General features: G+C 40.1%; 1 protein-coding gene across 6 annotated transcripts in view; it reads right to left on the minus strand.

Moving 5' to 3' along the window:
• Nucleotides 1-264: 264 nt before the first annotated feature.
• The window catches only part of DPP8 (dipeptidyl peptidase 8), a 76036-nt gene continuing 49626 nt past the window's right edge, over nucleotides 265-26674 (minus strand). For 2 of the 6 annotated variants that reach the window (XR_013395679.1, XR_013395678.1), the window contains 9 exons: nucleotides 23302-23454; nucleotides 22911-23046; nucleotides 20005-20150; nucleotides 14283-14429; nucleotides 13752-13881; nucleotides 12301-12453; nucleotides 9752-9894; nucleotides 8780-8891; nucleotides 4510-4830 (listed from right to left, as the gene is read on the minus strand). Coding sequence is in view for 4 of the 6 variants with exons in the window: in XM_015142500.3 (XP_014997986.2) it covers nucleotides 4708-4830; nucleotides 8780-8891; nucleotides 9752-9894; nucleotides 12301-12453; nucleotides 14283-14429; nucleotides 20005-20150; nucleotides 22911-23046; nucleotides 23302-23454 (1113 nt within the window). In the remaining 2 variants the exon portion in view is untranslated. Of the gene's footprint in view, nucleotides 4831-8779; nucleotides 8892-9751; nucleotides 9895-12300; nucleotides 12454-13751; nucleotides 13882-14282; nucleotides 14430-20004; nucleotides 20151-22910; nucleotides 23047-23301; nucleotides 23455-26674 lie in introns of all 6 variants that reach the window. The other 4 variants (XM_015142500.3, XM_001109670.5, XM_028851050.2 and 1 more) reach the window with 2 other exon arrangements.

Here is a 26674-nt window from a genome sequence, read left to right on the forward strand (position 1 = left end):
TTTACCCTTGTAGTATCAACCACTGGTTGTTGGGAACCACTTGCAGATAGAAAGCAGTTCTCTGCACACCTCCCATTAGGCTTGGATGCATTTTGGTTAGTGTTTATACTAAAACCCCCAATGTAATCCTTCATACTGCAGTCTCTCTTCTCCACTGCAAGCACATGACCTTGTTCATGTGTATTAGTCACTCCACAGTTGTCACTAATCAAGGCAAGGTTGTACATTTCCCATGGGCAAATGGGAGAAAAAGGAACATTTAAATCAGTTAATTTCAGCAGCATCTTTATTGCAACAAATAACCTGTAATAAAATGCAACAAAACTAATGTTTCACTTTACATGATTAAAAGCCATATACCTAAAAATGAGAAAACCCATAAGCTTACTGGAGTGAGACATGCAATTCTTTTTATACAAGTCAATGCTTAAAACAGCAGGCACTTTATGTTCTAAAATTAACCACCTGAACTCCAATTTTGCTGAATACAACATAAATTTGTTTTGGGGTTACTTAAAAACAAACATACAAACACTACTTTTTCTTTACCTGTAAAGGACTTATGAAATGATTACCTAGAGCCCAGCACCTTGCACTAACATCTCCATATTTGAGGCTGGAAGATGGATAGGTGAGGCTGGGAAGGTGGGAGTCAAAAAAGTTTCCTTTCTCCTTTATATCTGCTGGGAATAGACACTCACCTTATATAGTTTAGAAATGGCCATGTCTCTTTTCTTACATCAAATAGCTATAAGATGGGCTCCCAGGCTTAAGCAAGCACTCTACTCTATATTCCAATCCTCAAATCCCCCACTATACCAAGGAAGACACATTTAGTGCAATGAATTTAATTAACTTCAGAATGTCATATACTAATTAGAAGTACTGCTTCATTAATAAGCATGCTTAGCATTTACTTTGGAATGGAAAAATTAACCATTTTTATGTGGTTACCTTTAAAATGTTTTATACGAATATATTAATAAATATTTCTTTAAAAATTTACCTTTTCTATATATCATTTAACTACCATGAGGCAGGACACCTGGCTGGAGTCCAGCACCAACTGGCTACTAACTGGCTGTGTGGTCACGGGTATATTTCCTCCTCTCTCTCTAGCATGTAGGTTGTTCTTCTAACAAATGAGAATATTAGATTAGATTAAATCAAAGATTGATTCCATCTTGGAAAATGCATGATTTAATAATGAGAAATCTTATAGGAATCATTCCACCTGAAGAGAACTATGCTATAGAAAGGTGGGCTATACTATCTGGAAGGAATAAAACAAGTAGTAAAAAAAAAAAAAAAAAAAAGAAAAAATTAAGCTTCGGTATCAACATTGCATTTTTTAAAAAGGTAATGCACGCGTTGTGACCTAATCCTCTTGTATGAGGCTTTGGAAAAGAACCAGGAATGGCATAAAGAGAAAAACTTTTATTCCAAAATTAATCTCCAGACAAACGGGATAGAAACAAAGTAAACACCTCCTGCTGCTTTCAGAGTGAGAAGGGCCAAACAAGTTACCACAGATGAGCAGCTTCATGGACTACTGTTTAGGTTCTTGTGAATCAGTCCAGTGTAAAAAATCACCTATTATTAATCCAACTCCATTCTCTACAGAAGAGTTTCTTAAAGTAGTCCATAGATGACTTACTGTAGGATCGCGTGGAAAGCTTGTCAGAAATGCACATTCCTGGTGTCTACCTAAATCAATGGAATACAAATTTTTATTTATTTATTTATTTTGAGGCAGAGTCTCACTCTGCCGCCCAGACTGGACTACAATGGCGCCATCTTGGCTCACTGCAACTTCCACCTCCTAGGTTCAAGCGATTCTCCTGCCTCAGCCTCCCGAGTAGGTTTGGGATTATAGGCACACGCCATCATGCCCGGCTAATTTTTTTGTATTTTTAGTAGAGATGGGGTTTCACCATGTTGACCAAGCTGGTCTTGATGTCCTGACTTCAAGTGATTCACCCGTCTTGGTCTCCCAAAGTGCTAGGATTACAGGTGTGAGCCACCATGCCTAGCCTGGGAATACATATTTTTAAGAGTGAGTTTCAAAACTCTACATTTCTTTTAGTAAGTATCCCAGATGAATCTTAGATTTTGAGTTCCACTACTCTAAAATGCTCAAGTATCCCTCTTGATGGCTGTTCAAGTGTACACATTTATCAAGTCTTTAAAAACACAGTATGATATTATGTAACCTAGTGCTTTTTGGCTCCCACTAAACTGTTGCTACTTTTATATATTCTTGCCGTTTAAGCTGTTACCCACACTTAAGGGGTACAAACTTTTAGTTAGACTTCTACTGATTGCCTCAATTGACTATGATATTTTCCACACTGGTTGTAAAAAGCAAATTCAGTCAAACTGTCTTTCTGTAAGTGAATTCATTCAGGTATTTTTTCCCCACTAAAGAAGCAGAATGGCATTTAAGTGACTGGGAGTGATAATAGAAACATTCTTTATGATAGGAGGAAAGAAGAAGGCAACATGCAAAAGGAAAACACCGGTGAATTCAAGAGTACATGAAGTTTTCTAAGTTTGTTTCGGTAAAATAAAAGATGCCATTTTGAAGAAACAGTCTTAATGTGTGAAAGGTTTCAATGGAGTAGCTGCTTAAAAGCTACTGTATACCATTTCTATTGTATATTGCATATATAGATCCTTTGAGGCCAATTAGTCCAAACAAAACAAAACAAAACACCCTCCACAGTCAGATACATACTTAAAGGGGAAAATACTTTCTTGGGGAAGAAAGTTACCCAAATCAATTTAATTTAACATTGAAAATATATATAAACAAATCTTGGCATGGGAAAATATCAAACATGAAAAGCAATACACATACAGATAATAAGAAAAAGCGTGGTATCTATTATACAGTATAAACACAAACAGCAAAACCCAATACCTTTCCCAACGACAGAACCACCATGTCATCCTGCCATTTCTGGGCTTTCCCTACCTCCCACTTGGTGTCAATGAAGTCCACCTCTTACCAGTAGTCACCAACCTTACTAATGAAGGCTGTGCTCTCTATGGGGAAATCTACTCTCTCTGTAGTGATGAGAAAGAAATACAGCAAATTTTCTTGGAGTGTTGTTTAAAAGTATTGGTAATAACTTTCTAAACACTGAAGTGTGTGATAAAAAGCATCAAATTCATAGATGCCTTCCCTGCCACCGGTGTCAACGTGACCAATCTAGCACCCCAAGACTCTAACAGGGCAGATCTCAATTAGCACCTGAAAGCCTATGAGCTCTCTTCATAGCTAAATCCTAGTGCTAAACCAAGAAAAGTTCATGATCATTCAAGAAAACTGTTTATAGGCTTTAAACACCAAAAAAAAGAGAGCCATGGCTTGCCAGGGATTAGTTTATGGTAAAGAGATTATCTGTAAACATTTGTATTTTAAGCTTACAATATCTAAATTATGTTCAAATAATTTTAAAAGGATAAAGTTTAAATGTGTAGGATTTCTAAACCTAAGAGAAAAAAAAAAAAAGAATTATAAAAGTAACTCTAAGGAACTTTTCCTCCCCTGAATCATGTTACTCTGTAGGTGTGCTGGCAAGACAGTGATTTATTGATTCTGGTTTCCTTAATACTCTAGTTGTTTAAATTTCAGTTTCCAAACATTTTCCTGAGTCTTTTTGTTAAAACTACTTCTGCTTAGTTTTTAATCAGGCCCTCACCACCTCTTCTCTCTGTCATTTCCCAAACCCAGGACTCCCCACCCCACTGTGATTCCCTTCAATCTCCTTAAAATTCTAGAATATTTTAATAAGGAAATTCTAAAAGGAAACTGGCACCACTACATTTTCTGAAGAATTCTAGTGAATGTGTACTTTTTCCTTTTCTTAAAGGAAAAAAACAAACAAAAAAAAACAAAACAAAAAAACAAAAAAAAAAACTTGCCTGCAAATATTTAAGCTCTAATCATTTAAAAATTTTCTGCCTGTAATTATCAGTATCATGACTAATTAAATCCATGCTACATATACAGTTACTAGCCTTTATGCAAAAGGAAAAGCCCACTCCGTTAATATCATCAAAGAAAAATGAGAATTATTTATATTAGATACAGATTAAATTGGCTAAAAACTGGTCAGTGCCAAAACAAGTGTCTTTAGGAGGCCACTAAGTTATCCTTGAAAAATCAATAATGAATGACTGGTTAAGTCAAGTTTAATAGTTATTAGTTCATAACATGCTGGATATGCCCAAGCAATGAAGCATAAGCTATTCAATTACATTTAAGTGCTATCAAATCTGTAACTAGTCAGAGATTCTGGAACTGAACCAAACCAATCACTAATATCATATTTTAACAAACTCAAAAGTATACTGTAAAAATACACTAATTAAGTTCATGAAGTTTATAATAGTATTAAAAGTGAAAATAGGGTAGTATGAATACATGGTGTTAATGCTTTTTTTTTTTTTTGAGTAATTCTCATGGTATTGCTGGGTCTCTCAGGAATATGTATCATTTGATTTTGAGCATGTGGGGTTAAGGTATTAGATTACTACCACAAACTGTAGACCCCTGCATGGCACCACATTTATTTTCAGGAGTAGATGTTACGTGGCAGGTATCAAAGTGTGATGATCAATTCTGTGTTTTCTATTGATTAAACCTCCTCATTTGGTTAAATAGCCAGTGTATACCAGAGAGTTCTATACAGGTCAAAATTATATCACTTTTAGAGCAGCAATACGTGATCCAAGGTTTTCTTGAAGGTAGTGCAAAAGATGCAGTTCATAATGTTCTCCAGATTCAGGAACTCTTATGCTGTGTCTCTCCTGAGGATAGATCTTACCAACAACAAAAAATAAAGATACAAAAAAAAAAAAAAAAAAGAATTTAGTGATACATCCTCTTCCAAAGCTTTCCAGAGATTTTAAACAGGATTAATAATATGAATCACAGCCTCTATGCAATATTGTAGAATAAATCGTATCTAAACGCTCCTCTCCTCATCTTATGATTTCCTTATTAAACATTAGGCTTAATGATGGATTTACCTGTAGACCAATGGCTTGTTCTCTAAGTGTGGTCTATAGACTTTCAGAGGTCTCTGAAAGCTTTTCAACGGATACAAACGGTCGAAACTACTTTTAGAACACAAAGACATTATTTGCCTTTACTTGTTGTGTCAGCATTTACAGTGATGATGCAAAAGCAAAGGTGAGTAAAACTGCTGGGTAGCATGAATCAAGGCACTATCATTAAACTGCACTAGAAGTCACAATATTCCTCACCACCACACACTTCCAATAAAAAGAAAAATGTCAGTTTCAATTAAGTAGCGGTAAAAATTAGAATTTATTAAGTTACAACCTTTGAGTAGAAGTCTTTAATATTCTGTGTTTATGAAATGGGAATGCATAAAGCACCTGTGCTACAGGATGTCTCAAGGAAAAGTACTAGTGTGAATGAGTCACAAGCTGAACTGCTGCTTTTTAAATGGAACTCCATTTTTAACTTCAAAGAATGACTGACAACTATGGTTATTTAGGGTATCCAGTAAATATTTTCTCAAAAGTGAATGAAGTGAGTTGGCCACTTCACGGACAACACTGACAGTATTTGTTGCCAATGATAAAATCTGGGCTTTTGAGTTAGAATTTTGGAAAACTTGCATCTACTACTATTAACTAATGAGCTTCCCAATACTTAGATACTTTTCTGATAAGATCAGTGGTAATATAACTATATGTGATTTTTAAAATACTGTACAATAAAAGGCGTCAACATTTGAAAGACTGGAATAACACAGTTAGCCAGTATTTTCCAGATGGCTAATGCATGGTAAAAGATCCATTTGAAGTATAAGATCCACACTTTAACGTAACAGAATATGAAGTTTATATATATCACTTCAGATTCCACACTAAAACCTAGCTTTAAGTCAGATGCAGGAGCCCATTCCCTGTAGTCTCAACTACTTGGGAGGCTGAGGTGGGAGGATTGCTTGACCCCAGGAGTTTGAAACCAGCCCAGGAATCATAGTAAGACTTCAATTGAAAAAAATAAAATTAAAAAACAACAAAAAATTCATTGGCTGGGCATGGTAGCTCACCTTGCTTGCAATCCTAGCACTCTGGGAGGCTGAGGTGGGAGGATCACTTGAGTTCAGGAGTTTGAGATCAGCCTGGGCAACTTAGTGACACCCATCTCTTAATATATTTAGGCCAGGCACAGTGGCTCATGCCTGTAATCCCAGCACTTTGGAAGGCCGAAGCAGGTGGATCACGAGGTCAGAAGATTGAGACCATCCTGGCTAACACAGTGAAACCCCGTCTCTACTAAAAATACAAAACATTAGCCAGGCCTGGTGGTGGGTGCCTGCAGTCCCAGCTACTCGGGAGGCTGAGGCAGGAGAATGGTGGGAACCTGGGAGGCGGAGCTTGCAGTGAGCTGAGATAGCGCCACTGCACTCCATCCTGGGAGACAGAGCAAGACTCTGTCTCAAAAAAAAAAAAAAAAAAAAAAAAAAAATATATATATATATATATAAAACCTGGGTGTAGTGGCTCACACCTGTAATCCTAATACTTTTGGAGGCTAAGGCCTCAAATCACCTGAGGTCAGCAGTTCAAGACCAGCCTAGTCAACATGGTGAAACCTCATCTCTACTAAAAGTACAAAAAAATTAGCTGGGCATAGTGGTACGAGCCTGTAGTCCCAGGTACTCAGGAGGGTGAGGCACGAGAACTGATAGAACCTAGGAAGCAGAGGTTGCAGTTAGCCAAGATCACATTACTGCATTCCAGCCTGGGTGACAGAGCAAGTCTCCATTTCAAAAAAAAAAAAAAGTGTGTGTGTGTGTGTGTGTGTGTATATATATTTATTTATATATATATATAATTTATATATATAATAAAAAGCATATATGATATATATATTTAAAACAACAAAAACAAACAAAATCCCACAACCTTTAAGAAACTACCACTTGTCCAGTTTTGGTACAGTATCAAAGAATGGTATCTACAATTAACTGAAAAAGCTAAAATATTACTCCTATTTCTTTTTTTTTTTGATGGAGTCCACTCTGTCACCCAAGCTGGAGTGCAGTGGCACGATCTCGGCTCACTGCAACCTCTGCCTCCCGGGTTCATGCAGTTCTTGTGCCTCAGACTCCTGAGTAGTTGGGATTACAGGCATGCACCACCACACCCGGCTAATTTTTGTATTTTTATTTTAATTTTTTTTGGAGACGGAGTCTCACTCTGCCACCCAGGCTGGAGTGCAGTGGTGTAATCTTGGCTCACTGCAAGCTCTGCCTCCCAGGTTCACTCCATTCTCCTGCCTCAGCCTCCTGAGTAGCTGGGACTACAGGCGCCCGCCACAACGCCCGGCTAATTTTTTGTAGTTTTAGTAGAGACGGGGTTTCACCGTGTTAGCCAGAATGGTCTCAATCTTCTGACCTCGTGATCCGCCTGCTTTGGCCTCCCAAAGTGTTGGGATTACAGGCGTGAGCCACTGCGCCTGGCCCCATTTCATAACTACATACTCTGTGAGGCCAAATTTTTCTTCACATACTTTAGCCAAAACAACATATCACAACAGATTGAGTACAGAAAGAGACATAAGAATGTAAGTGTCTTCTTTATTATTATGTCAGACATTAAAGGAACTTAGAAAAATGTAAAATATTGCTGTTTTTCTCAGTAAATTATTTGTTTTGGAATATAGTTTTTCTCTATGAAAAATGTGATTTGTGTTAACATGTAATAGTTTTTTATTATCATTTTTGAGACGGAGTTTCACTCTTGTTGCCCAGGCTGCAGTGCAATGGCGCAATCTCAGCTGATCGCAACCTCCGCCTCCCCAGTTTAAGCAATTCTCCTGCCTCAGCTCCCAAGTATCTGGGATTACAGGCGTGCGCCACCATGCCCGACTAGTTTTTGTATTTTTAGGGTTTCTCCATTTTGGTCAGGCTTGTCTCGAACTCCTGACCTCAAGTGATCCACGCCCACCTTGGCCTCCCAAAGTGCTGGGATTACAGGCGTGAGCCACTGCACCGGGCTGATAGTTTATAATTTTAAAATATTTAAAATTTTTCTCAGTTTTAATATCTTATATGAGAAATATTCGTTGATATAATCGACATAAACAAAGTTCTTTGGTAGGTAAAGGTGTCCTGAAACCAAAAAGCTTAAAAATTGCTGCTATAAATATCTCATAGTTTAAACATAAATATCAACTGAAATGTTAAAAAAGAAAAAGTAATTTTTTCAATTTTTGTGTGCACATAATCTGTTTAAGGAGTAAAACATAGTTTTAAGAAAAACTGGAATAAGGATCTATAAATGGAGCAATGGAGGAGGGTAACTTGCTGGTTTCTGCTCCAATGTCAATGTAAAATAAAAGAAAATTAAAAGACCATATAATCAGGCCCTAAAAATCCTTTTACAACCATGAAATCAAAATAGCATATCTTCACCCTTCAAAGCGGAAAAAGAAAAGCAAAGGAGAACAGTGAATGACTTCCTGTCATCTTTTCCATGCTTCCAAACTGAAAGCAGATACAGATACACAGTCATGTAATCTGATAGGCAGATATGTCAGCCTGACTGCAACAGAATCTTAATTTTTATCCAACTACAGGCACTACTAAATATGCCTCTTATTTTAGTTCTCTTAAGCAGAGGGTGGACACTCTAAAAATCCGGACTTACCCTACAGTTAATAGATTTCAAAGTAATCAATCACTAATCATGACTGCATTTAACCAGAAAATGTAGAATAACTCACCTGTAAATCATATGGCTTTCCAGCCCTCACTAAAAAACTCAGTAATATACTGGTATGTGCAAAATGGACATTCTCATCCAGGAACCCATGTAAGAGCAGTAAACGATTTGGTCTGGAGAAATGGAAATATTACAGGATTAGGCAAAATAGTACAGTATTTGGGAAAACAATTTCACTTATTTAATCATACTTAACCATATTAACTTCCTGATACTGCAATGTTAGAATAAGAATTCAATATTTTCAATATTAAATTTGTAACATATTAACCAGATACCACATGTAATGAAAGATTAAAAAAAGATCTTGTGTTCAATTATTTATAATTAAAATATTAAAACACATCTATAATTATAGCATGTCCCCAGAAAAATTATGTGTAAAATATATTCAGGCAGACATAAAATTTTTTCCACCTTGAAAGTCGTGTACTTAACTTTTTTCAGCAAAAACAACTGCTTCAAATATAACTTGTAAAAAAACATTATATGAACTGGCCTGTAATTCAGTTTTAAGAAACAGCCATGATATTCTAGTATAACATATTCATCTTGGTTTTTCAGTATTTGAGTTTTCCATTAGGATTAAAGACAATTTTTTAAAATACAATTGAAAATTTATAATCTTCATTTTAAAGCTTGAATTAGGCTGTGCCCGGTGGCTCATGCCTGTAAACCCAGCACTCTGGGAGTCTGAGATGGGCAGATAACTTGAGTCCAGGAGTTTGAGACCACCTTAGGCAACATGGTAAAATCCTGCCTGACTCTACTAAAAATACAAAAAATTAGGTGGGCATGGTGGCACGTGCCTGTAGACTCAGCTACTCGGGGGCTGAGGTGGGAGGATCCTCTGAGCCCAGGAGTTTGACGATGCAGGGAGCCCTGATCATGCCACTGCACTCCAGCCTAAGTGACAGAGTGAGACTCTGTCTCAATTTAAAAAAAAAAAAAAAAAAAAAAAGCTTGCACTTACTCAGAGGGGAACTTTTCTGCTTGCATGGCCACAGATCCTAAGTAATAGCCCTGTTCATTCTGGTCAGGGTGACCCATATAACGTTCCGTGTATCCTGTATCATAGAAGATCCACAGAGTGACTGGGGCCCCAGCAATAGCAACCTGCATAAGATGACATTGACAGTCAAGTGTGGTCTGGAAAAAGAGAGTGGCTAGCAGTGAGATCTTACAACTGCAAAATTACACTGTAAAATTATCCTTAAGCTTTAGCCTTACGACTGGGGCATACATGTCTTAGGCAACTCAGAATACTGAAGTGCCAAGGTCAAGAATTTGATACTCTGTGAGTCAGTTTCATGTTCCATGGGCATTCTATATACCAAACCTTTAACCTGGGCTAGCTGAAATACAAAAGCCGGGCCCATTGTTAAAAGACAACTAAACTAGCCGGGCGCGGTGGCTCACGCCTGTAATCCCAGCACTTTGGGAGGCCGAGGCGGGCGGATCACAAGGTCAGGAGATCGAGACCACGGTGAAACCCCATCTCTACTAAAAATACAAAAAATTAGCCGGGCGCGGTTGTGGGCGCCTGTAGTCCCAGCTACTCGGGAGGCTGAGGCAGGAGAATGGCGTGAACCCAGGAGGCGGAGCTTGCAGTGAGCCGAGATCGCGCCACTGCACTCCAGCCTGACAGAGCGAGACTCTGTCTCAAAAAAAAAAAAAAAAAGACAACTGAACTACATCCTGCTACTGAGGAAAAAATGTGCGAGAACTGTCAGTTTTATGTAAAAAAGGAGCCACCTTTTTTTTTTTAAGCCTCTGTTGGCAGTACAGAATTTAAAACAATAAATGAAATATACTAAAAATTTGCCTCATTTTAAGGCTCTTATACATAGTTTTATATTTAAATACTCTATTTTCTTGACAGCTACAAGCCTGGGAAAATTATGGGAGTAGTCAGAATTTATTTATGGTTATTATAAAGATCATCTAGACATATATGCAAGAATAAAACTCTTATTTTGTTCTTAAAAATAAAAATTAAGGGTCAGGTGCAATGGCTCACGCCTGTAATCCCAGCACTTTGGGAGGCTGAGGCGGGTGGAACACCCAAGGTCAGGAGTCCGAGACCAGCCTGGCAAACATGGTGAAATCCTATCTCTACTAAAAATACAAAAATTAGTTGGGAATAGTGGTGGGCGCCTTTAATCCCAGACTGAAGCATGAGAATTGCCTGAACCTGAGAGGTGGAGGTTGCAGTGAGCCGAGATCGCACCACTGCACTCCAGCCTGGGTGACAGCAAGACTCTGTCTCAAAAATAAAATAAAAAATAAAAATTTTAAAAATTACTTTTCACTGTAAAGTAACATCATGTTATTGAAATATTAAAAAAAGAAACATACTCATAATTCCTATTCTCAACAATTATCATCCTTATGTATTTTCTTCTAGTATATTTTTCCAAGAGTTTGTTTACAGAATTGTAAGCATTTATACATTTAATAATTCACTCATTCAACACACTTATTGAGGGCCTACTATGTGCCAAACATTAGGCTTGACTGCTGAGGATACAGTGGTGTACAGCACAAACAGGTCCCTGCCCTCATAGCTTGCAGTCCAACAATTAAGTAATTACAATCCAATAGATATGTTGTATGTGCCTTACTAATCATAACCATCTCCTATACTCTTTGGCACGTATCTATAAACAGTCAGTAACTAGTTATCCAGTTGATGTTTAAACATTATATATGTTTAAAAGAAAAATACACACACACACACATATATACATATAAAACTTGAAGGCTGGGAGCAGTGGTTCACGCCTGTAATCCCAGCACTTTGGGAGGCCAAGGCGGATGGATCACTTGAGGTCAGGAGTTCAAGACCAGCCTAGCAAACATGGTGAAACTCCATCTCTACTAAAAGTACAAAAATTAGCTGGAAATCGTTTGAACCCGGGAGGTGGAGGCTGCAGTGAGCCAAGATCATGTCACTGTGCTCCAGTCTGGGTGAAGAGCGAGACTCTGTCTCAAAACAAAACAAAACAAAACAAACAAAAAAACAAACAAGATATATATACATTTCACATGGCTCTTAAACATACAAACCCTAACATTCTACAATATTGCCAACTGTGGGCCAGGCGCAGTGGCTCATGCCTGTAATCCTAGCACTTTGGGAGACCAACACGGGTGGATCTCTTGAGGTCAGGAGTTTGAGACCAGCCTAGCCAATATGGTGAAATCCCATCTCTACTTTAAAAAAAAAAAAAAAAAATTAGCCAGGTGTGGTGGCCGGCACTTGTAATCCCAGCTATTCAGGAGGCTGAGACATGAGAATCGCCTGAACCCAGGGGGCAGAGGTTGCAGTGAGCCAAGATTGTGCCTCTGCACTCCAGCCTGGGCGACAGAGCAAGACTTTGTCTCAAAAAAACAAAAACAAAAACCCCAAAAAAATTGCCAACTCTGTAAACCTTCAGGAAATAGACATTTTTATATATCCTCTATTTACAGAAAAATCTACCCTTATTGCAAAAATGAGTATAATAGGAAGTCACATACCCTGAAGATATCTGACCTCTGCATTAATGCCATCAGGGAGAGGTATCCTCCATAGGACCAGCCGTGGATGCCCACACGATCTAAGTCAATGAAATCATATCGAGAAGCTAGATATTGGAGTCCTTCCACCTGATCATCAATTTCTATTTGACCCTGTCAAAAAAGGGAGAACATTTCACTGATTCTGATGAATAAAAGTCTCATAAGAGTGCTTTTAAAGATGATAAATGTTTTTACTAAAAATACCTGTAGGTCTTTTAATATTTATTTTATTTATTTTTTGAGATGGAGTCTCACTCTGTTACCCAGGCTGGAGTGCAATGGCATAATCTTGGCTCACTGCAACCTTCGCCTCCTGGATTCAAGCGATTCTCCTGCCTCAGCCTCCCGAGTAGCTGGAATTACAGGCATGCGCCACCATGCCCAGCTAATTTTTGTATTTTTTAGTAGAGACGGAGTTTCACTATGGCCAGGTTGGTCTCGAACTCCTGACCTCTCAAGTGATTCGCCCGCCTCGGCCTCCCAAATTGCTGGGATTACAGGTGTGAGCCACCACACCCGGCCCTGTAGGTTTTTTTAGATTAGAATTTACTACCAACTGAGATTCTGTTGCCCTCTCTCCCTCAAATTTTTAAAAAATCTATTTGGAGATAGGGGCCTATAGCTTCTGTTGCTAGCCTGTCCTAGAGTTTAGTTACCACTTAGTCATAAAGCTCCTTCCTATTGCTACTCAAACTGTCCCTTGCTATTTGGGTATTTCCCATTTCCATTTGTTCTGTTGTCTGCTAAGAGGTCAGCATCTTCCTTGTAACAAGCCTTCCTATACCCAAAGACAAAAAATTAGCCCCTTAAGTAATTAATTTTACTTCTCCTTTTTATTTATTTTTTTGGAGACATGGTCTCACTCTGCTGTCCAGGCTGGAGTGCAGTAGTGTGACCATGGATCACTGTAGCTCAATCTCCCAGGCTCAAGTGATCCTCCCACCTCAGCCTCCCAAGTAGCTGGGACTCCAGGCGTGCGCCACCATGCCCAGCTAATTTTTTAACTTATTTGTAGAGGTGGGGGTCTCATTATGTTGCCCAGGTTGGTCTTGAACTCCTGGGCTCAAGTGATCCTCCTGCCTTGGCCTCCCAAAGTGTTGGGATTACAGGCGTGAGCCAATGCACCTGGCCTACTTATCCTTTTTAATTTTTAGTGCAGTAAAGCAGAAGGAATTGCTTTTGAGGCCCTATCTTCTTATTTCCCTATTATATTACCTCTAGGAACTGAACATACTACTTCTTTAAGGTCCTAGTTCCTACCACCACCACCTTGTCTATATTACTAGGCCTGCCAGTGCACGCAATCTCACTTCACTGAGCCAAAAACAAAAAAAAAAACAAAAAAACTTACATGAGAATACAACATAAGGTCAAAGAACTGGCTGTGGGAGAAAATCCCCATGTCTTACTCAGCATGTCCAATAACACTGGCAAACACAGTAACTGCCTTACTGTGCAAAAGGAACATCGGATTCTCATCATTTCCCAAAGCAGCAGAAAGGACATGGGGCATCTCTAAAAGGTAGCATTTAAAGCTTCCTGTAGAGAGAAAGAGGCTTGTCACAAGGAAGGCACTAACCAGTTGGATTCCCTCTTCACAGAGGACAGAACAAATCTCAATAATTCCTCAACAGTGTCCAGGATGCTGAAAGCTAAATGGTGCTAAATTCTACCCAAGTGGACATACAAAATAGAGAGGGTATTTCTATGTACAAGTGGCTCTATCTCAGTTCTCCAAAGTTACATATAGGTAGACATGAGCTAGCCTAGTGTACATCAAGTTGCATCTTCTCTCCCACCCCTAAACTCTAACACATATACACGCTCATTCACTCATTCATAGCCCCTTCCCCCAACTCTCTTTCAAGGGTTTCACACCAAACAATGCACCAGAAAAATGTAAATGTCTGTAAAAGAAAAGTGTTTTTATGCTCACACACCATTTTATATTTAAAGGCGCCTTCAAATTTAAGCCCTCGGTGACAGGATCCCCTGTTGTCTATCACCACAACCACATAACCTAGAGAGGCTAGGGTATTCAAGCGGAAATACTTGACTCCTTTAAACCGATTATTCACCAACTGCACCTGAGGAAGAAACACAACTTCAGTTTATCATATGGAAGCATATAAAAACCCAAGAGTGGCAGGGCATTGCAAGAAATAGAAAGCTTAATTTCACTATTATTTTACCTTTAAAATGCAATTTTTAAAGTCATTTATTTTTATATTAACTTAAGTCTTTTCATGTTTATGTTGCTTCCTGCTTAACTTCACACTCAAGTTCAGGGCAATTACTGAACAACCGTAGGCTTTAAAATTCTAACTTAGATATTAATTACATATAAGTGAATCAATCCACCCCATATAAAAAGTTACTAAACTGATTATTTCTACCCTGAAGAACTGTGTTATTCGAATGACAGTTACAAGGACAAATAAGAAAAACTTTCCTCTCCATCAGACATCAGACATGACTGCTGCTTGGCTTCTTCCACTGGCTACCATTACCCTTCAGAGTAAGTCTACATGTCCCTTGAGATCTTTGGCTACCTCTGATCTCATCTCATACCATTTCCCTCCACGTGCACTGTACTCTAACCTTATTGTCAACACTATCAAGTTGGTTCTAGTCCCAGGAACTTGACATTTACCGTTTTCTGTGTCTGGAATGCTTTTCTCTCATATCTTTTGCATGGCTCATTCCTTGTCAATGTTTGTAACCTCAGGAGAGGTCTTGCCATCCCCTTTCCCAGCAAATCTTCATAGAACTTCCATTATAAAAAGTCATACTTTTAGGCCAGGTGTGGTGGCTCACACCCGTAATCCCAGCACTTTGGGAGGCTGAGGCGGGTGGATCACCTGAGGTCAGCAGTTCGAGACCAGCCTGGCCAACATGGCAAAACCCTGTCTCTACTAAAAAGAAAAAATTAGCTGGGCATGGTGGGGAGTGCCTGTGGTCCCAGTTAATCAGGAGGCAGAGGCATGAGAATTGTTTGAACCCAGAAGGCAGAGAGGTTGCAGTGAGCCAAGATCATACCACTGCACTGTAGCCTGGGCAGCAGAGAGAGACTCTGTCTCAAAAAACTAACAAACAAAAATCATACCTTTTTTTTTTTAAGAGATGGGGTCTCCAGGCTGGAGTGCAGTGGCACAATCATAGCTCAGTGCTGCCTCAAATTCCTGGGCTCAAGTAATCTTCCTGCCTCAGCCTTCAAGTAGCTGGGACTACAGGTGTGCACCACCATGCCTGGTTAATTTTTAATTTTTTTTGTAGACATAGGGTCTCACCATCATATCTTTTTATGTTTGCTTATTATTTTCCCTTTATGGTCCATGAAGTGGAACATTAGTCTGACATGTTCACCGGGTATCCTCACTGCCTAGAACAGTACCTAGCACATCACAGGAACTTAATACCTGTTTGCTAAATGAATGAATGAAAAAGAGAAATAGGAGAATATTTTTTTTTCCATTTCTACTTTGGGAAGAGGGTGTTTGGTGGGTAAAGGTACTTGTCTTTATTTATTTACTTAAGAGATGGTGTCTCACTCTGTACCCCAGGCTGGAGTGTGGTGGTGCAATCATAGTTCACTACATAGTTCACCTCGAACTCCTGGGCTAAAGCAATCCTTCCACCTCAGCCTCTGAATAGCTGGGATTAATATGTGTGCCACAGCATCTGGCTAAAGATTTGTCTTTAAAGGGAGAGTGCTGAAAGAAGAAATACTAGGCAGAGAAGAACACAAATATGAACATTTAAAGAAACCCACCTCACTTCTTTGTCTGCTACCATGTATAGAAGATGGTCTCAATTGCTTGATATGAACACTTAAATATACTGCCTTTCGGCACTGGCAATCCAAAAGTCTCCTTCAGTATCAATTCTTTAAAACCTGTGTCCTGTTATCATCTAGCCTGATCTCTTTGCATTTTTATTTGCAGAACAGTGTCTGGCACATTCTAGGAAATATTATAAGTATCTGTTACACAAACTTTTGTTTTTTGAGATGTAGTCTTGCTCTGTCACCCAGGCTGGATTGCAATGGCATGATCTCAGCCCACTGCAACTTCAGCCTCCCAGGTTCAAGTGATTCTCCTGCCTCAGCCCCCGAGTAGCTGGGATTACAGGTGTGCACCACAATGCCTGGCTACTTTTTGTAATTTTAGTAGGGTTGGGGTTTCACCATGTTAGCCAGGCTGGTCTCAAACTCCAGACCTCAAGTGATCCGCCCACCTCAGCCTCCCAAAGTGCTGGGGTTACAGGCATGAGCCACCTCACCCAGCCTTGTCAAATAAATGCTTAGAAACACAGCTGTTAATAATGAAGAGTTTAAGAAACTGATCCTTGATAACTTTAGTGGGAAATATCTGTTGCTTTTCTTGTATTTCACTCTTTTCTGACCTATAGAAATTGCTGCCTTTGGTGACAAAGTAATTCGCTTCACGTTATGAATTGTGACACTATTGCTGTTTCAACAGATTTCCCCTTAGACATGAATACACACCAAAGAACAGTTTTGACCACATGAACATCATACTCTTAAAAGATTTAAACACATTTTACAATGTTATTGTGTGCTATTAAAAAGACCTAGTCCTATATTAGGGAGTCTCTTCATAATTAACCCAAATGAAGTCATCAAACAAGATGAATGATCTTCCAAGAGGTTGAAGGGACAGGGGCACTATATCATGTGAAATCTCATGGGAAAATCTCCCTGCAAACTGAATGCCAGATTCTTTTTTTTTTTTTAAAGATGGGGGTCTTGCCCAGGCTGGTCTCAAACTCCTGGGCTCAAGTAATCCTCCCACCTCGGCCTCCCAAAGTGCTGAGATTACAAGCATGAGCCACCACACCTGGCCAGATTCTTCTGTTTCTTCTCTTTTGACACATGGTCTCACTCTCTTGTCTAGGCTGGAGTGCAATCACATGATTACAGCTCACTGCAGCTTCAAACTTCCTGGCTTAAGCAATCCTCCTATCTCAGCCTCCCAAGTAGCTGAGACCACAGGTGTTCGCCACCATGCCCAACTAATTTTTTTACTTTTTGTAGAGATGGGGGTCTCCCTATCTTGCCATGCTGGTCTCAAACTCCTGGGCTAAAGTGATCCTCCTGTTTAAGCTTCCCGAAGTGCTGGGATTACAGTCATGAGCCACCGTACCCAGCCCAGATTCTTCTCTGGCCTCATCAAATTTGAATTTTTCCCAAAAACATTTTGAGAAAGAAATCAATAAATCACCCTAAGTCACCTATAGCTTTTCAAAAACCACATGGTGAAATTCACTCATAGTCCTTCAAATATGACTGTTCAGTAAGTGCAAAAAAGCATAACTGTACTGCATAAAGTATTCTAAACAATTAATTTTGTTTTGGCTGGGTGCAGGGGCTCACACCTGTAATCCCAGCACTTTGGGAGGCCGAGGTGGGTGGATCACCTGAGGTCAGGAGTTCAAGACCATCCTGGCTAACATAGTGAAACCCTGTCTCTACTAAAAATATAAAAATTAGCTAGGTGTGGTGCTGTGCACCTACAGTCCCAGCTCTCAGGAGGCTGAAGCAAAAGAATTGCTTGAACCTGGGAGGTGGAGGCTGCAGTGAGCCGAGATCACGCCACTGCACTCTAGCCTAGGCAACAGAGTGAGACTCCGTCTCAAAAAAAAAAAAACAAAAACAAATTGTTTTAATTGAATTGGCTAACATTTTTAAAATTATGGTAAAATATATATAAAATTTACCATTTCAAGCATTTTAAGCATACAATTCAATGACATTAAATACATTCATGCTGTTGTGTAACCATCACCATAATCCATTTCCAGAACTTTTTCATCACCCAAACAGAAATTCTGTACCCATTAATAACTCCTGGCTAGGCACGGTGGTTTACACCTGTAATCCTAGCACTGTGGGAGGCTGAGGTGGGTGGATCATCTGAGGTCGGGGGTCGAGACCAGCCTAGCTAACATGGTGAAACCCCATCTCTACTTAAAATACAAAAAATTAGCCGGGCATGGTGGTGCACGCCTGTAATCCCAGCTATTAGGGAGGCTGAGGCAGGAGAATTGCTTGAACCCAGGAGGCGGAGGAGGCAGTGAGCTGAGATCCTGCCTCTGGAAGACAGAGTGAGACTCTGTCTCAAAAACAAACAAACAAAGAAACAAACAAAGAAACAAAACCCTCAAACACTCCCCATCCTCCTTCCATCTAGTCCCTGACAACTTCTATTCTACTTTCTATCCCTATGAATTTGCCTATTATAGGTACCTCATACAATTTGGTATGCAGATACATTTCCAGATACTAAATAACTGGGTATAATTATTAATTATAAAGGGTATTACTGAGTTTAAGGATTGTATTATGAAAACACTGTAATTATATTTTAATTTCTTCCAAGGCTCAGTGTAGGATATATAATCAAGAATAAACAATTTTAAAATTTAGCAATTAACCAATACACCCATCCAAAATATATATTTTTTGATGGAGTCTCGCTCTGTCACCAGGCTGGAGTGCAGTGGCACTATCTCGGCTCACCGCAACCTCTGACTCCCTAGTTCAAGTGATTCTTCTGCCTCAGCCTCCCAAGTAGCTGGGATTACAGGCACGCACTACCACGCCCAGCTAATTTTTATATTTTTAGTAGCAACAGGCTTTCACCATTGTTGGCCAGGATGGTCTTGATCTCCTGACCTTGTGATCTTCCCACCTCAGCCTCCCAAAGTTCTGGGAATACAGGTGTGAGCCACCGTGCCTGGTCAAAACATTTTACTCCAATAGTCAAAGCATTTACTGAACAGTCATTGGCTAATACTTAATCCAGAATAAGGAAAATCAAGGTATAAACTTCTTACTGTGCTAAATAGTAGTGTAACAGTTACCTTAACTAGCTGATAAAAATATTTTAATTTGCTTGAGAGATACAGCTTTAGAATGAAGAGGGAGAATTCATTAGGCTACCAAGGCTTTCTGAAAATATCTGTTAAGACCCTTTTTATTTACCAAGACATTTAATTATTTCATTTTATTTCCCAAACAAGTTTATCTACATAGAAAGCAACATATTTACCTACTGACATGAATACCCCACTGCTCTACACAGAGTTATAGTCCATACTGCAAATTAAGGAACTGACTTAGTGGCAGGGTGCGGTGGCTCACGCCTGTAATCCCAGCGCTTTGGGAGGCCTGAGGTGGGTGGATCACTTGAGGTCAGGAGTTCGAGACCAGCCTGACCAACATGGTGAACTCCCATCTCTACTAAAAATACAAAAAAAATTAGCTGGGCATGGTGGTGCATGACTGTAATCCCAGCTACTTGGGAGGCTGAGGCAGAAGAATCACTTGAACCTGGGAGGTGGAGGTTGCAGTGAGTCAACACTGCACCACTGTACTTCAGCCTGAGCAACAAGAGCAAAACTCCATCTCAAAAAAAAAAAAAAAAAAAAAAGTATTAGTGATTTATACATTAAACCTCTAACAAAAAGCAGTTTCCTGACCACCTAAACTGAATAATTAGAATATAAGCTACAGTCAGTCATTAAGAGCAAATGCCCAACAATACTCAAAATCTTAAACTGACTAGACATTTAAAAAACAAAATATCTAAAATACATATGCATATGGCTGTATGTATATATGTATATAAATATGCCCACCTGAGGACCACCATATATGAACAGCACAGTTGGATATTTCTTTCCAGGCTGTAGATCATGAGGCTTGTATAGCATCCCATACAATGTAAATCCAGTAGTACTTTCAAAAGAGAAAATTTCTGGAGGGGTATAGTCAGGAAGAGGACCTGTGAATAGGTAACATACCACAGTCTACAAAAGAGTTCTTATGGGAGTGCTACAATCTGGGAACAACAAAGAAGATATTAAAAGACAGCCCCTCCAACACAAACTGACCACCCCTCTTTCAGATGATAAGCTAGAATTTAAGCAAGAGTATATTCATCTTTAAAAACAAAACTAGGCCAGGCACAGTGGCTTACACCTACAATCCTAGCACTTTGGGAGGCTGAGGTGGGTGGATTGCTTGAGCCCAAGAGTTTGTGACCAGCCTGGGTGACATGGCGAAACCTGTCTCTACAAAAAAATTAAAAAATTACCCAGGCATGGAGGTGTGCTCCTGCAGTCCCAGCTACTCAGGAGGCTGAGGCAGGAGGATTGATTGAGCCCAGGAGGTTGAGGCTACATTGAGCTGTGACTGCGCCACTGCAGTCCAGCCTGGGCGACAGAACAAGACACTGTCTTGACAATAACAAAAACCCACCAAATAAAAAACAACAACAAAACAAACATATCAAACTATTTCAGAAGCAGACACAGAGTGTTATCAATAATCCTTGGAGCCTAGGAAACGTCTATGTACAGAACTATACAAATACTTTATGCTCAATGTAACTTACTGGTTAAACCATCTATCTGGTTAGAAACAAACAAAGCTGGGTAGGGGGTGAGGGAAATTATTAGTCAATTTAATTTTTCATGGTAGGTGACCAAAAACATTTGCTTCTGATCATTAGAAAATAAGCCTAACCAGAACTCAGAAAAAAGTCATTATCAGTTTGGTTCACCAAGGCTATACAGGCATCTCCTAAGTGTCTGTGTACAGCGGATAATTTACAGTCTAGGCAGAGATCATCACCATATTACAAATTCGGATTCTGCTTGTGAATATTAAAACACACTTATATTTTTTCGTTCTGTACTAATTTCTTTTTTTTTTTTTTTTTTTTTTTTTGAGACAGAGTCTCACTCTGTTGCCCAGGCTGGAGTGCAGGGGTGTGATCTCAGCTCACTGCAACCTCCACCTCCCAGGTTCAAGTGATTCTCCTGCCTCAGCCTCCCAAGTAGCTGGGACTACAGGTGCCCACCACCACGCCCAGCTAGTTTTTGTATTTTTAGTAGAAGTGGGTTTTTACCATGTTGCCCAGGTTGCTCTTGAACTCCTGATATCAAATGACCCACCCACCTCAGCCTCCCAAAGTGCTGGGATTATAGGCATGAGCCACCATGCTTGGCCTAATTTCTTAATCCCTTAGCAGAAATAGTGAATTAGTAAAAATACTAGAAAAAAAGATTGGGGATTAAAGTGAATTAGAGGATACATAAAACCAGTCCATTCTTTTTTTTTTTTTTTTTTGAGATGGAGTCTTGCTCCATTGTCCAGGCTGGAGAGCAGTGGCGCAATTTCAGCTTACCGCAACCTCTGCATCCTGGGTTCAGCAATTCTCTTGCCTCAGCCTCCTGAGTAGCTGGGACTACAGGCGTGTACCACCATGCCCGGCTAATTCTTTGTATTTTTTTTTTTTTTTTTGAGATGGAGTCTCGCTCTGTCACCCAGGCTGGAGTGCAGTGGCCGGATCTCAGCTCACTGTAAGCTCCGCCTCCCGGGTTTATGCCATTCTCCTGCCTCAGCCTCCCGAGTAGCTGGGACTACAGGCGCCTGCCACCTCACCCGGCTAGCTTTTTGTATTTTTTTTAGTAGAGACGGGGTTTCACCGTGTTAGCCAGGATGGTCTCGATCTCCTGACCTCGTGATCTGCCTGTCTCGGCCTCCCAAAGTGCTGGGATTACAGGCTTGAGCCACCATGCCCAGCCAATTCTTTGTATTTTTTAATAGAGACAGGGTTTCACCATGTTAGCCAGGATAGTCTCGATCTCCTGACCTTGTTATCCGCCCACCTCGGCCTCCCAAAATGCTAGGATTATCGGTGTGAGCCACCACGCCCAGCCCAGTCCATTCTTTATGTTTAAGAAATCAAACATTTTAAACAGATAATTCAGTGTTTCTCTCATTCCAGAGACAGCAAGTGTTCTTTTATTAAGATGGCCATTACAAGTGCTTCAAAAGTTTAAGAAAGCTATCAGCTGGTTATTCTCCAAAGCTGCAGCTTCCTTGCTCAAAGAGTCTTACCAGTTCAGAATACTATTATCTTCAAGTTCATTTGTTTACCTGAGAAATCATCAAAATTTGTGAATAAACTGTTTCCTAGCTGATACCTTGACTATTTTAATCTTATTTTCTTTTTTTGAGACAACGTCTTGCTTTGTCACCCAGGCTGCATTTCAGTGGTGTTATCTTAGCTCACTGCAACCTCCGCCTCCTGGCTTCAAGTGATTCTCATGCCTCAGCCTCCCGAGTAGCTGGGACAACAGGCACACAGCACCACGCCCAGCTAATTTTTGTATTTTTAGTGGAGACGGGGTTTTACCGTGTTGGCCAGGCTGGTCCCGAACTCTTGACCTCAAGTGATCCACCCTCCTCGGTCTCCCAAAATGTAGGGATTACAGGCGTGAGTCACTGCACCTGGCCTTAATCTTATTTTCAAAAAGGCCTTCCAGACTTGCTCCTGCTTGGAGTGAGAAGTAACCCATCTTATTCAGTAGTTAACAGAACAGGAGAAGTGGGATCTATCAGGAGCTCGGCAGCTCAGGGACAGGAGTGGTGAGAGATGGGAAGACTTGTTCAAGAAATGTGAAAATATGACACAAGTTTAGTGTACTAACATATTAATCCTACTTAACGTCAGGATCGGGGAAAAAAAGAATACCTGCTGAATCCAAAATGGTGGCCCAAAATTCCTTTGTTTTGCAAGTTAGATCATCTTCAGAACTTGATAGCTTGTAAAGGGACACACAGTGTGGATTCTTCTGGTTACTATACTTACTTATAAAGAAGTCACAATGCTAGGGAAAGAAGAAACAATTATATTTTTCCTTAGGGAGGCAGAAAAGGTTATCTGCTGTTATATCTGCACTAATGATATAGCAGGAGTATTATAAGAGACTATTTATATACATAAACAATGTTGAAGTTAAGCTTTTTAAAGCTTTTCCTTAGAGAATTAGGCTTTTGCAGGCCAATTTCACATCATTCAAAAGGAGTATTACATAAGCAGAGAGTTTTAATGACATAAAACCCTTTTTAAACAAACTTAATACCTGACTGATGCAGCAAGAATGTGAATAGCCACGGTCAGTCAGCCTTGTCACCTCTCCAGGATTTACGTAACTGACTACGTACAGATGATGCTCTAAAGGGGAGTCTTTGGTGCCTTCAAAATATACCAGCCTTCTGACTTCATCAACTTGGATCTGACAAGATAACAACAATAACAAAATCAGGGCTAACATGACCTTGGCAAAGCTAACCCCCAATTTTATTTAGAATCACTTGAGTCACTTCCTGACTTATGCCTTTTTTTTCCCTTTTTTTTTTTTTTTTTTGCTGCCACTATTAATAAACCTGAGTTAATTTTGCTCATTTATTTATTTATTTTTTAAAGAGTTGAAGTCTCACCTCTGCTACCCAGGCTGGAATGCAGTGATGTGATCACGGCTCACTACAGCTTCAAAATCCGAGGCTGAAGCTATACTCTCATCCCAGCCTCCTGAGTAGCTACAAGCATACACTACCATGCCCAGCTAAGTTTCTAAATGTTTTTAAAGAGATGGGGCCTCACTATGTTGCCCAAGCTGGTCTTAAACCCATGGCCTCAAGCAATCCTCCTGCCTCAGCCTCCTAAAGTGTTGGGATTACAGACATGAGCCACCATGCCTGGCTGTTCATGACTTATAGCTAAGAATAGGTCCTGCCCTGAAGGAAAAAGGACACCTGAGTTACACACTGTATAGTTTCCCATCTGGTCAGAATGCGTGTTTTTCTTAAAATACAAGAATTATTTCCTTAAAATAACAACTCTTTATAGGGGAAAAAATACTCTGCTATATTGCAGCTATAGCTATAACAAGATTATAACTAATCTTGTTAAACAGATTACTAAGCCCCACCAACAAAGTTTGATTCAGGATGTCAGAGGTGGGCCCAAGAATGTGCCTTTCTTTCTTTCTTTCTTTTTTTTTTTTGAGACCAAATTTCGCTCTTGTTGCCCAGGCTGGAGCGCAGTGGCGCGATCTCGGCTCACTGCAACCTCTGCCTCCCGGGTTCAAGCGATTCTCCTGCCTCAGCCTACCAAGTAGCTATAGCTGCAATATAGGTCAATCATTCATACATACTTCAAAGTCTAATTTTACTATCTTGTACATTTATTAGTTACTGTTATATTATTCTAGGCTGTACTTTTTTGGTCTTTTGCACAAATTTGCAAAAGTGTTTTTTCTACTGGGTTGTGGAATAATGGAACTAAATCACAGTTTCAATACTGGTGTAGTTTACAAATAAACACGGATAAGATCTTTTAAGTCTTCATTCAGAACTCAAAAAACCGCAAGTAAACTCAATAGCTGAATTCACTTAATATTCTTCTCAAATTACAGTATGATTTCAATAAATGGCTTTCTTTTATTGTTCCTGTAAATCTTCTACCAGCCAACTCAAACAATGTTTAAGAAAATTTTTGGCCAGATGTGGTGGCTTGCACCTGTAATCCCGGCACTTTGGGAGGCTGAAGTGAGAGGATTGTTTGAGCTTAGGAGTTTGAGACCAGTCTGGGCAAAATAGGGAGACCCCAATTCTACAAAAAATGAAAAAATTAGCTGGGCATGGTGATGCATCCCTTTAGTCCCAGCTACTTTGAAGGCTGAAGTGGAAGGACCACTTGAGCCCAGAATTTGAAGCTGCAGCGAGCCATGATCATGCCAATGCACTCCAGCCTGGGCAACAGAGCAAGACCCTATCTCAAAAAAAAAAAAAATGCAAATTTTTTACACAGCAATGAAAACACAGATATATTTCTAAAAGTAAGTTATTTTTAAATGTCTTTCCCCCTCCAGGAAGCTGTCTCTTCATCACTAAACATATTTTTAGCATGCATAAATAGAAATCAACACAGTTGGGATTAAGTAGGCCCATATGACATACACAGAAAGCATACAAATGATAGGAAACAAATATTCATGAAACTTTACAAGTATGTGTTAATCTTTGCAAAAGATCAGGACTCTTTCTGTTTTGACCTAGCAGATGGGAGTCAGGCCTTTCAAAACTAAAAAAATAACCAGTCAATTCCTCACCACCATCGACAGTGGTTTTCCTGTTTCCTGTAACTACTTAACATCCAACAGAAGTATCATAATCGGGTGGGGGGCTTGTTAAACAGATTACTAAGCCCCACCAACAAAGTTTGATTCAGGATGTCAGAGGTGGGCCCAAGAATATGTATTTCTTTTTTTCTTTCTTTTTTTTTTTTTTGAGACCAAGTTTCGCTCTTGTTGCCCAGGCTGGAGTGCAGTGGCGCCATCTTGGCTCACTACAACCTCTGCCTCCTGGGTTCAAGCGATTCTCCTGCCTCAGCCTCCCAAGTAGCTGGGATTACAGGCATATGTGCCACCACACATGGCTAATTTTATATTTTCAGTAGAGACGGGGTTTCACCATGTTGGCCAGGCTGGTCTCAAACTCCTGACCTCAGATGATCCGCCCGCCTTGGCCTCCCAAAGTGCTGGGATTACAGGCATAAGCCACTGTGCCTAGCCAAGAATGTGCATTTCTAGTAAGTTCCCAGGTGATGCTGACGCTTTGCACTGGTCCAGCACTTTGAGAACCACCCACAACAATAAAAAGCTCACAGGTGGCTGGGCGCAGTGGCCCATGCCTGTAATCCCAAAACTTTGCGAGGTGGAGGCAGCAGGTCACTTGAGGTCAAGAGTTCGAGACCAGCCTAGCTAACATAGTGAAACTCTGTCTCTACTAAAAATACAAAAATTAGCTGGGCATGGTGGCATGCACCTGTAATCCCAGCTACTCAGGAGGCTGAGATAGGAGAATCGCTTGAACCCAGGAGGCAGAGGTTGCAGTGAGCCAAGATCGCACCATTGCACTCCAGCCTGGGCAACAAGAGCAAAACTCAGTCTCAAAAAAAAAAAAAAAAAAAAAAATTACAAAAATTAGCCAAGTGTGGTGGCAGGTGCCCATAATCCCAGCTACTCGGGAGGCTGAGGCATGAGAATTCCTTGAACCCAGGAGGTGGAGGTTGCAGTGGGCTGAGATCGCACCACTGCACTCCAGCCTGGGTGACAGAGCGAGACTCCATCCCAAAAAAGAAAAAGCTCATAGGCTTAAAAGTCTTAAAGCTTTACCCAATTACTGCCATTAGAAATCTTTGGGTGGGTGGCCAGGTGCGGTGGCTCACACCTGTAATCCCAGCACTTTGGGAGTCCAAGGCAAGAGGATCCCCTGAGGTCAGGAGTTCGAGACCAGCTTGGCCAACATGGCAAAACCCCATCTCTACTAAAAATATAAAAATTAGCTGGGCATAGTGGTGGGCGCCTGTAATACCAGCAACTCAAGAGACTGAAGAAGGAGAATCACTTGAACCTAGGAGGCGGAGGTTAAAATGAGCTGAGATCGCACTAT

This window comes from Macaca mulatta, chromosome 7 (assembly GCF_049350105.2).
Source record: "Macaca mulatta isolate MMU2019108-1 chromosome 7, T2T-MMU8v2.0, whole genome shotgun sequence".
NCBI classification, from domain to species: Eukaryota; Metazoa; Chordata; class Mammalia; order Primates; family Cercopithecidae; genus Macaca; species Macaca mulatta.